Below are 13233 nucleotides of genomic sequence, written 5' to 3' on the forward strand. Positions count from 1 at the left end.
GACGTTTGCACAAAGCTCTTTAATATCAGATGAGCAGACGTGTTAGAAACATAAACAGTTAGTGCGTTACATTTCTTCTGAGCCCCCATGATGCACTCTGTCCCAACCCCTCACCGCTCCTCAGAAACGCCAAACACAAGCCAAAGATACTCGAGTAAGGATGGTGCTTTCAAAGAGTCTGACATGAGGTCAGCACCACTACGTCATGCATGGCAGAGTCATGAAGCACGGCCTGGATCCAAACGGGAACATGGGACGGACATGTTAACGTACATACAGAACACGGCGTTAGTCCGTAAGACCCAAACTGTCCTGTTCGTGGTTTTAGAACCGCTCTGACATCGCGTGTGGTCCTGAAAGGACAACAGGAAGTGGAAAACAGTCCAGAACAAAATGAGAATCCTTAAAGACGAACGGCGAAGCGTTTGCATTTGTGGCGGTTGGATGAAACCTCTGGAACAGGTGATGCCTCACCTGCAGGTCATCCACCTGTTCAGACTCTGGAGCCACGCCGCCGGCGGTTCTCCTCTACCCGTCTTGTTGGTCTGGCTGGGATGGAGTCGCCTTCCTCTCTCTCTGTTCCAGAAGGACGCATCGACATGGGAGGGGCTGCTGCAGGCTTTGGCCTCAGCCCCCCCAGGTGAGTAAAAGCTGCGGATGCGTCCGGACACGGCTTCTTGTGAAAACGAATCCGGCAGGCGGGTGAAGAACAGGACAAAGATCCGGTTCTCCAAGGTGGGGGCGGATGCAGATACCTGTGGGAGGAGCTTAAACGGGCCATGCAAACGCAGCTCCCCCCCTCTGCGAGGCTGTCGGTCATACATTCAAACCACACTGCAAATAAAAAGCTGCAGGTGCTGCCCCCCCAGGCATGAGCAGCCCCTGAGACCGGAGCCTGTGGGCTCACAGCTGGGGGGTGGAGGGGTCCGGGCAGCACATTTGCAGGGTTCTGGAGGCGTTTCCGTCTAGAAGAGGCGCGCCGCCTTCTTCAGGTCGTTCTTCTTCCACAGAGCCAGACGGTCGAACTGCTCCAGCGTCATGCCGAACACCTGCAGGAAGTCCTCAGGCGACAGGTGTCTCTGCAAGCAGAACACACGGAGAACACGCCTGAACTCTCACCGGATCCACACGCTGCATGACTCTTCACGTGAAGAAGTTCTGTCTACGAAGATCTGACTGGGTTGGGTTAGTCTCTACATGATCCAACTAACCAGGTAAACCCGGTTAAGGTCACCGAGTCGGCCGTGTTTGTCCCGTCAACCATCCATCCATCATCGATTCCCTTTCTGGGTCACGGGGCTGCTGGAGCCTATCCCAGCCACAGGTGAGCAAAGGCAGGGGACACCCTGAACAGGTCGCAGCAGTCGATGGTGATTTGTCTGAGTCATCGTATCTATGGCAACGACTGTCACCAAACAGGAGTGACCTTATTGTGAGTCCCCGCCTCTTTCCACGCCTCTACCTCTTGAACGCGGCGTTTCCATTGACTATGACATTGAGCAAACTGGATTTGGGATACTAAATTTGCCTCATGGAAACACGTCAATTAAAAAAAAAAGGTTATTGACGTAAATTAATAAAAAAGGTTATTGCATTGGAGGAGGTGGTTTTTGGGGCGGATCAAAATGGACGGATTTCTGAAAACTACAACAGAACGACTTTTCTCTTAATTATATGAGACACGTGATCAACAACTCGTCACAGGTAGACAGTTTGCATCCATTTTATCAACCCGCACTGAGTTGCTGGAGCCCGTCCTGGCTACTGTGGGTGACGGAGGGATTCAGCCTGCGGTCGCTAAACCGGATCCCGGCATTGCAGCTCGCCACGCCCGGCGCTGGAGCCCGTTTGCTTGTCATGTCGATGTTTTGGGGAGAAACTGAATAATCTCATGAAGCTGATGACCGACGCTTCTGTAGAACTTTTTCAAATAAATAAATCTGATCTTTAAACATCCTCTGTATCTTCCATACATTGTCATGAGACACTCAGACAGAAATGTGAAAGTCTCTGCTGTCAATCAAAGTATTGCTCACATCCATGTTTTTAAATGACTTATGTCCTGAGTTGGTTTGTGTTTTTCTCATATTTAGGTTATGATGGAAACAGTGAATTGGTGTTTTTACGATAAAGTTTTGTACATTTGCGTCATGGAAACACCGACTGCATCCAGCTTTCTCTGTCTACTGAGAGAATTCTACAAACCGTTGAGACAGAACCACATTTGAATCTGCAAACAGTCATTTTATATTTGTTAACCTTCGTTCTTATGTTATAGTTTAAATCCTGGTTTATCTGTGTTGAACCCCGGAAACACGGGAAAATCTTTCTCTACGCTTTAAAAGAATTTGACAAGAAGAAGGAAAAGGATGAAGTCTGCTGCCATTGGCTCTCCAAAATCTGTCAATCAAACGCCCTGCCGTTCCCCGTCAGACCCAGATGCTTTACGGTCTATGCTCTTTACCCAAACCCCAGTGAGTCAGCTGGCGGTGGAGGGTGGGGCTCACCTCCAGGCGGGTGCGGTCTACGTCTCTGGGAAGCTTGACCTTCACCCTGTGTGTCACCGCCAGCACTTCATAGGGGTAGACCTGCACCGCAAAGAAGGAGCTGATGCTGTCAGAGACCCCGGCCACGGCTGTCCAGGAGGTTAAAGGTCATTTGCTGGGTCTTACCTTATATTCTGAGGAAAAACACAAAAAACAAACAGAATCAGTTTGCTTTTATGTCAAATGCAGACATGACAGCATCATTGGACATTATGGACAACCTCTCCCCTAAAAGCAAAAGTCAGGAAGTTTGAAAGCTCCATTCTGTTCTGGCTGAAGGACTGTCCACTCTCTCCTGATGTTTCCAAACACGCAGCAGCAGTCGTGCAGCTACAAGTGACCTTAGCTCTGGACACTGGTCTGCCTCCAAGCAGCATCTCATTCTGCATCAGATCAGAAAGAGATGCAGCACAACACTCATGCAAACTGAGGGACAGAGCACTGCATTCTGGGAGTGTTCTTTCCACAGCTGAAAACTGGTCATCAGTCTCTCTAGTATTTAATACTTGCTGCTACAGTCTAAAGCTCTTTTTGTGGAAAGATATCGTTCCTGGATCTTTGGAGTTTCAGTTTTCCGTCACAGAAATGCTGATGCCATTTATTCTCTTTGTGCACCAGAACCACACCTACATGTGGAACTGGGTCTGCTTGTTGGGTCTGCAACAGAGTCCCGATGAGCTTCTCTCCTTTCCAGCAGAAGCAGAGGAAGCAGAGGTGTTGGTGCTCCGTTGGTGCCCTGGTCTGTGCCCATCCCACACCAGCACCCGGACCTCCAGCAGCTGAGCGAGCGGGTCAGAGCTGTCTGTCATGATCTGGAGCCTCAGTATTCAGGACCGATAGCTCCTCCCACTCTTTGGCGGTTGCTTGTTCCAGCGTTTGTTCCTGACCCCCTTTCTGTCCCTGGTTAGGAGTTAGTCTGTCTCCTTGGTGTTCTGCAGTTTTGGCCTTTGGATTCCAGATGTTGGACTTGTTGACTGGATCCCTCCTCGTTCCTTGACGCCTCCAGAGCGCTCCTTCTCCGGTAGATGAGAAGCTTCAGCGTAAGAAGAACCTGGATTCTCTTTTCTTTGGAGCTGGACACATTAACACTGTTCTTTTCTGATGCTACAGTGAACTCTTGGAGATCTCCAAATAAACTCAGAGATCTACTCCTGTTTTTAGCTCGTTCTACTGGGAACACTGAAGACAGATTTACTGTTTCAAGAGGGGGGGGTGACTCTTCTAACCCCCTGTTGTAACATCTGTCCATCACACGAGGCCTTCAGCTCTGATCTGTTTGCTCAGCCGCTGGACGGGACGAGTCCAAAAGAATCTGGTTTCTGATGAACTGCTGTGACGTGTCCTAGTCCTAACAGCTTTAAAGCCTGAAGTAACAGCTAAATAGCACTACGTACGGTTTTAGCCTAATACTGAACAGCTTTAAGCTTTTACAAACTTAAAAACAAATTCAGATTTCTTTTTAGAAAAGCTGAAACCCAAAGGTCCACCTTCTGTTGGTGCTGGAGGCAAAGCAAGACCAGCCAAATGTTTCCGTTCTGAAGAAACCTTTCAGGCTTCCACATTTACTCCCTGTTAAAACGTTCTACCTCCTACCATGAAGAAACTCATCTACATGATTGATTCCAAGAACCTTTTTGTCATTTGATTCTCTATACTATTCATGACAACATTCATGGGGGTGTGGTTTGTTTTGAATGCCACATGGGCGGAGCTACAGGTAGACTCAGCATAACCTGGGTTTAGTCTTTCCCACCTAAAATAACATTTCGATTTTAAGACAACAGTCAAATGAGCTTTTCAGACAATAATTCATGGAATGGATTTTCCGCTGGTACATTTCTGAAAGGACATATCTATAATGATACGGGGAGTGACACCTTTGGAAAGCATTTGAAAGACTTAGCGTTCAGCAGAAAAGGGTTTAAGATTGAAGCAATAATGCCAGAGAAGCAGAACACACCAATTTAACAGCTGCTGGTAATTTCTCACCTCTCATTCCTCCCCAGCTCTGGGAGTCCAGGTTATCTTCCACCATATCAGCAGCCTAAGGCGACAGACACAGTGACTGTTAGACCATCACTAAGCTGTTGTTTTAAGGAGTTAGTGCACTGGCATTTCTCAAGTTTAGTACTTTTGTCTTGTTTAAAGGTTCATTGAAGACCCTCGGCATGTATAGTCATGTAGCATGGCTATATGGCAGCATTTTGGTGAGGTCATCCAATTGTGATACTTTAAAACTAGAAGGGTCAAGCAAACCAAGTCAGCTTACAGAGAGTCTCTGGGTCCATATCAGGTTTGGGACTGAGTAAATGTTTAGACAGACTCACAGAGCAATCACTGAGTAACCCCTCCCTGCTCGCGTTCCAAACAGGAAGTACCTGCTGGTCCCAAGAAGCCAAAATCTCATCGACTTCTATTGAGACACAAACAGCTGTTACTCAGTCCCTCTGTTGTTCTGAAGAACCGTTTTGGATCTGATCCCTCAGTTTAACATCTTCTTGATAATCCTCATTTTTTTCATGATATTTTAGCTGTAGTTCAAGTTAAAAACTGACCAATCAGACGCCTCAACAAAAGTAGTTGGCTTCGCATCGAACCAGATTCTCCTGAGCCCGCTTCCAGTGGAAGGGGTGTGGCCTTCTAACATGCCCACTGCTGATTGGAGAGAGTGGTTGCCACAGAAATGTAGACGGACCAATCACGGTTTACTGAGGACATCTGGCTCCAACGTGTTAACAGACATATCGTGGAAAAATGGCAACGATTGGACTTCATTTGGTCTGAACCGGAAGCTATTTTCTATGTTTGATGTCACACGCGATCCATCCAGTTATGTCAAACAGTCAATGAACATGCCTGACATGTACAAGAGTTTACATGTCAGAAAACGTTTCCATGATCCTTTGTGTCACGATAAGCAGGTTTGGTGCCACCATGATGTCATCATATTGGCGCAGAATCAATCAATCCCATTCAAATCTATTGTTTGCAGCTTCTTTTGGAAATACTGTGAGTTTCTGTGCACGTTTAGAGAGTTAAATTTGGGTTAAAATGGGGAGATAAGGCAATATTAAAATGTCTCAGACCATAATGGCTCCATTATGAGCCTCAGCTCCTATGTACCTAATGTATGAAACAGGGCATGTTTGAGAGATCACTCCTGTAGACATGACATGTTCATGTTCAGCTTAGACGCATGCTTAAGAACGCCACTTCTCACACGGATCGGGTCTTTGCCTTTGCCGGATTTATCTGACCAAACATTTGCCAAACTTACTGTCACCACACCGTCTAAGTTAGGAAAACCAAACCTGATGACTTTTTAAGGAGCAGAGTCTCAGGCCCCGTAGGAGTTAGATTAGGAGACGGTCCCTCTGCTCCATGTTTGTGATGTCATACAACAGCACCACTTTAATAAGGTGAAAGGTCAAGCTAATCATTTTGTTTGGTCAGGTCACATGCAGAGAGTCTGTCTGTCCATTCTGGTGACTGAAGGTTAAAAGCTTGGAATCAAAAAACCTGCATGTATTGTGTTTCAAGTAACATGTAAAATCTAACATGTAACATGTATCATGTAATGTGTAAAGTGTATCGTGTAACATGTATCATGTAATGTGTAAAGTGTATCGTGTAACATGTATCATGTAATGTGTAAAATCTAACATGTAATGGGTATCATGTAATGTGTAAAATCTAACATGTAACGTGTATCATGTAATTGTGTAACATGTAACATGTATCATGTAATGTGTAAAGTGTATCGTGTAACATGTATCATGTAATGTGTAAAGTGTATCGTGTAACATGTATCATGTAATTGTGTAACATGTATCATGTAATTGTGTAACATGTATCATGTAATGTGTAAAGTGTATCGTGTAACATGTATAATGTAATTGTGTAACATGTAATGTGTAAAGTGTATCGTGTAACATGTATCATGTAATTGTGTAACATGTAACATGTATCATGTAATTGTGTAACATGTAACATGTATCATGTAATGTGTAAAGTGTATCGTGTAACATGTATCATGTAATGTGTAAAATCTAACATGTAATGGGTATCATGTAATGTGTAAAATCTAACATGTAACGTGTATCATGTAATTGTGTAACATGTAACATGTATCATGTAATGTGTAAAGTGTATCGTGTAACATGTATCATGTAATGTGTAAAGTGTATCGTGTAACATGTATCATGTAATTGTGTAACATGTATCATGTAATTGTGTAACATGTATCATGTAATGTGTAAAGTGTATCGTGTAACATGTATAATGTAATTGTGTAACATGTAACATGTAATGTGTAAAGTGTATTGTGTAACATGTATCATGTAATTGTGTAACATGTAACATGTATCATGTAATTGTGTAACATGTAACATGTATCATTTAATGTGTAAAGTGTATCGTGTAACATGTATCATGTAATTGTGTAACATGTAACATGTATCATGTAATGTGTAAAGTGTATCGTGTAACATGTATCATGTAATTGTGTAACATGTAACATGTATCATGTAATTGTGTAACATGTAACATGTATCATGTAATGTGTAAAGTGTATCGTGTAACATGTATCATGTAATTGTGTAACATGTAACATGTATCATGTAATTGTGTAACATGTAACATGTATCATGTAATGTGTAAAGTGTATCGTGTAACATGTACCTTGTAACGCATATCATGTATGGTGTATCATGTAACATATTGATATGTAACATGTATGACAATGAGCCTAACATACGTAGCTGACATAATGAGTGAACGTATAAAGCACATTGGAACATGACTACACTCTGGCTCCGCCCTCACCTTGTAGATGCCGTTCCTTCCATAACCCGGTAAAGATGCGGACTTATTGTGGGAAAAGTCTACAGAGACACAGAAATCCACCTCCATGTTACGGCTGGTCATTATTTCAACGTCCGGTTCTGAGTGAATCCTTACTGGGCTGGGGTATGTCACTGGGGAGACTGCAGGTGGATTTGCACGGGTCAGGGTCCTCATGACCCGTGGAACCATCAGTCTCACCCTTCAAGATCATCCAGCTTGTCCTCTACAGAAAGAGAGAGAGAGAGAAGCACAAACGAGGGCAGTGAATGGATAGATGTGATGGATGATGGCAAGGAATGCATTTCATAACAGATGAAGAGTATTTGGGAACATTTAGAAAGTGTTACATAAAAAGGTGCACTCAGACTGTGCAAAGACCCACCTTGCCATCCTCACCGTCCTGCCAGGATGTTCTAGAAGCTGTAAAAGAGTCAAATGTTACAGGATGTCACTGACAACAAGCTGGGGCCCTGCCTCTTAGCCTAAACCTGAGTTTACCATCAGACCATGGTCAGCTGCAGAGAGCATGTCTGCATGGTGGCCAAAACCAAGCAGAGGAACTTTAGATTTGAGTTCAAATTAAATATGCATGGAACAGAAAGTGACTTTTCCGGCTTAACCTCCTTTCTTCAGGGCTTGATTTTTGCCTTTTGATGGCGCTCTTCCTTTACTGACACATAAGGGTTAGTTAGTTGGGTAATTATGCTCTGTGCAGCTGATATTCTTGTCTTTTTTGCTAAAAAGTAGGGTTTTCTTGTGTGTTACAATATCTAAAGCCTCCTCTGATTCCTACCTTCTGTGCATTTTAAATGCTAATCCCAACAAAAATCTCACATATCAGACGAAACTCAAAGGAAACAAGAAAGAAATTCAAACCCCATGAGGGAAAAAAGTGACGGATAAACAACAGAGTGTGATGAACCCAACCATTCACCAAGTGCACAATCTCAACATCCTCTGGGAACCAAAGAAGAGCTGGTGAGATGAATGCAGACATGCATGGACCGTGATTCTACAGGGTTCTCACAGACGAGACCAAGCAGACATGCGTGATGGTTCCTCCAGACCCATTCACCCCTGCAATGTGAGGCCTGCTGTGGTTCCTCCTGATGCATGGAGGTGTCACTCATCCAGGTATTCGTCAACGTAAGCACTGGGACAGCTGGAGCTCAGCGGATTCCCAATCTGTTAGCTGGGTTCCCATTCCAAGCTTCCCAATGATGGGACCTTGTGACTTTGCCCTGAAAACCTCCAGGTGACGGCTGAGTGCTCATGAGCGAGGTCCAGAGGTCGACTTTAACTTCAGTGAGCTTCATCTCACCATACTCATCCAATTGACATTCCTTCCTGTTTGTTTTAGTTCAAACGCATTTTACCATTTCTATTTGCATTACTTCACTTCTCAGAATGAATGGGAGCCACACTTTGGAAATAGATAGAGTAGAACTGTTAATGAGTTTAGGGAATGCTAGTTGTCACAGGTTCTCCACTTAGGTCACATTTTAGCTACAATGGTCCAACTGTGAGTTCAAACCCACAACCTCCCAGCGTGAGGCAAACTAAACTTTGCCCCCCCCTCCAGCTTGATGTCTTTTAGTTTGAGTCTTCTGCTTATTGTTCCATCAAACTTACATTGAAAACATCCCAACTTTCCTTCTTTTATTGGCCGAGTTAAGTCAAGGTCAGTGCCAGACTGATGCAGGTAATCACAAGGACTTATATTTAAAATTCCTCTTACCAACTGAAATAAAGTAAAAATAAAAAGTTTCCTGAGGGTTTTGTCTTAATGAAATGGAAAGACTGACCAACCGAATGAACACAAGTGATCGGTGGCCAATACACTGATGAATGTGTGGATCCATCACAGGCCTTAAAAAATAAACTCAATCGTATATAAATATACCTATTTTTGTTCCCCCCACCATAATTTACAAATATAGTCTTTAAAATCAGACAATGTGATTTTCTGGATTTTTTCCTCAGTTTGTCTCTCATAGTTGATCAAAATCACAAGCCTCCTTCATCTTTTTAGGTGGGAGAACAATTGGTGGCTGACCGAATAAACTAAATTAAACGCCCCCCTCCCCCTCCGTGGTGGTTTCTCCCCCAAGCTGGGGTCCTCTACCAGAGGCCTGGGAGCTTGAGGGTCCTGCAGTATCTTAGCTGTTCCTGTTCTTTTCTGGACTGAGAGGTCTGAGGTCTCTCCAGGTATCTGATGTAGCCGATCCCTGGTAATTGGAGCACTCTGTGCTTTGAGTTTAGTAGATGATTAGTCGCTGAAACCCAGTTTCAAACATTCATGTCCTGCAGAATTTAGGCAGATTTCACCAGAGTTTTCTACATTTCTGAAATCCTGTTTTTGTGGGTTTTCTCAGCTGGAATTAGGTAACGACGTGAGGGGGGCGTCCTCTAGGTGCCAATCGTTTGAAAATAATATTTATGCTTTGTGCCCGGCTGGATTTTATGACAACAAGCCTTCCGTACTTTGGAAAAGAGCTGTGAAAGAAAAAAGCCTGGAGAAGATTCACCAGATTTGGACCACTTTGACATTTCCCACCGAGCCTCTTCCAAGTGCAGGTTCATGCACTGGTATCAGGTAGCAACAGACACCGAATGCTAAAAGTGCACGTTTGGCATGTTGTTGAACGTGCATCACATGCCCGGTGTGTGTGTGGCATCAGAGCTCATTCTGAGAGCCAACAGATATAGTCTTCATATTTATATTATATTTTGTAAATCATTTCTATCTCTTTGAATTCCAAATGTTTTCCTGACCTCACACCAAGTCTAGGCATGTGAACCGAGTCTGTGGGACGAGTGCAGGCCTCCAGAGGATAGAGGGAGAGCTGAGACAGAACAAGGAAAGTGAGGAGAGACATGCAACATAGCGTTCCCAGACAAAACCAGAGAAAGAGTGTTAAAGAGGCAGACTGTACCATGCTGTTTGTAGATGGGGGGTTTTCTATAGATATTATCTTTGACCATTGTTTCTGAAGATGGGAACAGAGGAGAAGAAAGGAAATGGAAGAAGCCAAAATGGGCAGGGAAGAGAAGGACGGAGAGAGAATGGAGAAAAAGAGGCATGAGTTAGCAGTTTTTTAAGGGATGCCATAGTTTAGAGCAGCGGTCCCCAACCCCTGCGCTGCGGACCGGTACCGGTCTACGGGTCACTTAGTACCGGGCCGCACAGAAAGAATAAATAACTTACATGACTTCTGTTTTATTTATTTTGGTTATCTGAAAGATGTTTTCTTTTGAAAAATTGCCCGATTCTCTGTTCCATCCGTCTGTGTCGGTCTTGACGCAGGCCGAGGCGCTCGTCTCAGTCACGTGATAGGATACCGCTAAAATAAACCCAGGAACTAGCAAAATGAAGAAAAACAAACGTGGAAAGTTTCGCTGCCAAGGGGAAAAGGCCCAGCAGGAGACGGAAGAGGAGCCTTTCCCTCCCAAAAAAAAGATCCCTACATTTAACAGACAGTTCTTCGTTTAGCACCATGGGTGTGGGAAGGGGAGAGGAGGACGACCCCTGTGCCATGTACGATGACATGACTGTCTAGATAAAAGCTTAGGATGGGCCTCAGGTTTGTGTTCCTCTTTCGTCGTAGTGTTGCTACAATAATTGTCGTCCACATCTCAAAGGCCGGTGCGTGAAAACTTTGAATGACATCATAACGGTCCGCGGCGTCAAAAAGGTTGGGGACCACTGGTTTAGAGGATGCATTTGTAGCTTAATTCAACATGATATTTGTAGGCTTATTTCCACTGAGCTGCACAGTTCAGAGACAAATTCCGGTTTTGTGTGGATTTGTGCCTGGATTATGTGGAATCATTCCCATGGCCCGGCTAAATTAGAACAGAGGAAAACATTTAGGTGTTTGTCATCTTCATTATCCTGACCTAAATCCAGTGTAGCTCGTGCTTTGGGCTTCCACGTTAACTAAGCACTGGTGTAGGTTCTCCATCCAGAGGGTTCCAAAGCACGGGACAGAACACGTCAATGACAGCGGAGGCTCCAGAAGCCCAGACCTTTGTCCTGACGTGAACTGGACCGCTCAGTGGAAACATGGCTGCAATCACTTCAGACCGGTAAGGTCTATAGTGGCTCCCATGCACCGAGTCAACCGATTCAGCAGTCTGCATTGAGGAGCTGTGCCAGCTCTTCTGGTGCAGAAAAAAACCAATGAGGCTGAAAGAAAAGCATCAGAGGGAGGCGGCGGCAGAGTCTGAAATGACATGGTTGGTGTTTTAACAAATCCTTTATCCTGTAGTGTCACCGAGACAATCAAATCCGTCTTTGTGTCAGCGGAGTCGCAAAGACAGACGCCGCGTAACAATAGTTACATTTGAATGTAAAAAACACAATGGACAAAACAACAACACACGTGCCATCTTTGCCTTGTTTTAGTGTCTATCAGCATCTGAATCGTTCATTCCAGGGGCTGAGATGCTCTCAGGCTTTAACCTACCGCCAACTAAAACCACTACAGACTCCGCCTCTGACGCCGTCTCAGGGGAAACATCATTTGGCCTCACTCGGGTTTTCTTGGAGCATGAGAAAGTAGGAAACCATGAGAGTATGTCTATATAGATTACTAAACATATCCTGGAATGCTTTTAGGTCCAAACTTAAAAATGCTTTCATATCAGTTGACCTCCAGAATGATGCCAAGTAGCAGCAGGCAGAAAGTCCACCACTGCAGTTAGAGAGGAAGAGGAGGATGAGGCGGGTCCTAAATGTTTAACCTAAATGTCAGAAGTTAAACCCACAGTAATCACAATTTTGGAAAAGTATATTCATCTTTTGTTTTCAAAGCTGAACATTAATTCTAACCGGGCAAAGTTGTGAGAAGAAAACAACAGAAAAGAAAAACCATGACCTACCTGGTATGTGAAAATGGCGAGGAGCAGCCACGTATGTGGAAGCTGATGAAGGAGATTTTCCATCCGAGTACGTGGACAGACTGGGAGTACTCCGACCACTTTCACTTCCTCCAATGGCAGACAGAAGCATTCGGTACGAAAAGCAAAGAAGACAGAGAACACAGGGAGCCAAAGGGGGCAGTTAATGTTATGGCCGGCTCCATCAAAGCAAATGTATCATGTCAATCATTTCCTGTGGCGCTAAGCCCCAAAATGGGACTGTAGAGACCCCATCTTTTTGGTCCACGTCTAGTTCAATTCTGCCAAATGTCCAGATAAAAACTTGGTGTTCAAATCATTACGTCCCAAAATGTCACCAAAAGTTTACTTAGCAAAACATTTCCAACACTTTTGGAAAAGTCACACAGATTAAGAATAGATACAAACATCTCAGTGTGATGAAGGAAATAAATTTAGAGGCCAGTTAAGCTAAACTGCCTTGAGACAACCCCCCCCCCCCCTCTGCCCCCTCCCCTCCCTGTTACAAACTGATACTAAGATACTTTCAGTCCTGCATCAGAACACCATCTTCACCAAGGACTGCCATCACCGACTCATCCACTTACTGTTCTTAGCTCTGTTGGCACTTTAACCATCTCATTGCTCTTTGCAGTGTTCAGATTACTGTTATTCTTCTTATTATTGCTGTCATTTTATCTATTTTATTGTATCTATTATTGCATAAGCTGCTTGCACTGTGGGGGGAGAGGAAAGTCATTTCATCTGTGCTGTATGTCATGTGTCTGCAGCATATTTGACAATAAAGAGAATTTATTAGCACAACAATATTTTGACCTCTGAAGACGTGACGTCCTCCTGCATGGACATCACATTATGGGCTTTATTACCACAGTAATTAATTCAGCTTAACTGGAGCTCTGTCAAAGTGAAATAACAAAAGCTTATCCAACAAGAGCTT

General features: G+C 44.2%; 1 protein-coding gene across 12 annotated transcripts in view; it reads right to left on the reverse strand.

The window, feature by feature from the left end:
• ablim2 (actin binding LIM protein family member 2) overlaps nucleotides 1-13233 on the reverse strand; it is a 67724-nt gene continuing 54491 nt past the window's right edge. For 10 of the 12 annotated variants that reach the window (XM_023965957.1, XM_004086769.3, XM_011473441.2 and 7 more), the window contains 9 exons: nucleotides 12276-12383; nucleotides 10328-10381; nucleotides 7774-7811; nucleotides 7506-7614; nucleotides 7371-7429; nucleotides 4536-4590; nucleotides 2673-2680; nucleotides 2508-2588; nucleotides 1-1079 (listed from right to left, as the gene is read on the reverse strand). In XM_023965957.1, the coding sequence (XP_023821725.1) occupies nucleotides 966-1079; nucleotides 2508-2588; nucleotides 2673-2680; nucleotides 4536-4590; nucleotides 7371-7429; nucleotides 7506-7614; nucleotides 7774-7811; nucleotides 10328-10381; nucleotides 12276-12383 (626 nt within the window). In that variant the 3' untranslated portion in view covers nucleotides 1-965. The remainder of the gene's footprint in view (nucleotides 1080-2507; nucleotides 2589-2672; nucleotides 2681-4535; nucleotides 4591-7370; nucleotides 7430-7505; nucleotides 7615-7773; nucleotides 7812-10327; nucleotides 10382-12275; nucleotides 12384-13233) is intronic. The other 2 variants (XM_011473445.2, XM_020701968.1) reach the window with 1 other exon arrangement.

Source organism: Oryzias latipes, chromosome 18, assembly GCF_002234675.1.
Source record: "Oryzias latipes chromosome 18, ASM223467v1".
NCBI lineage: Eukaryota > Metazoa > Chordata > Actinopteri > Beloniformes > Adrianichthyidae > Oryzias > Oryzias latipes.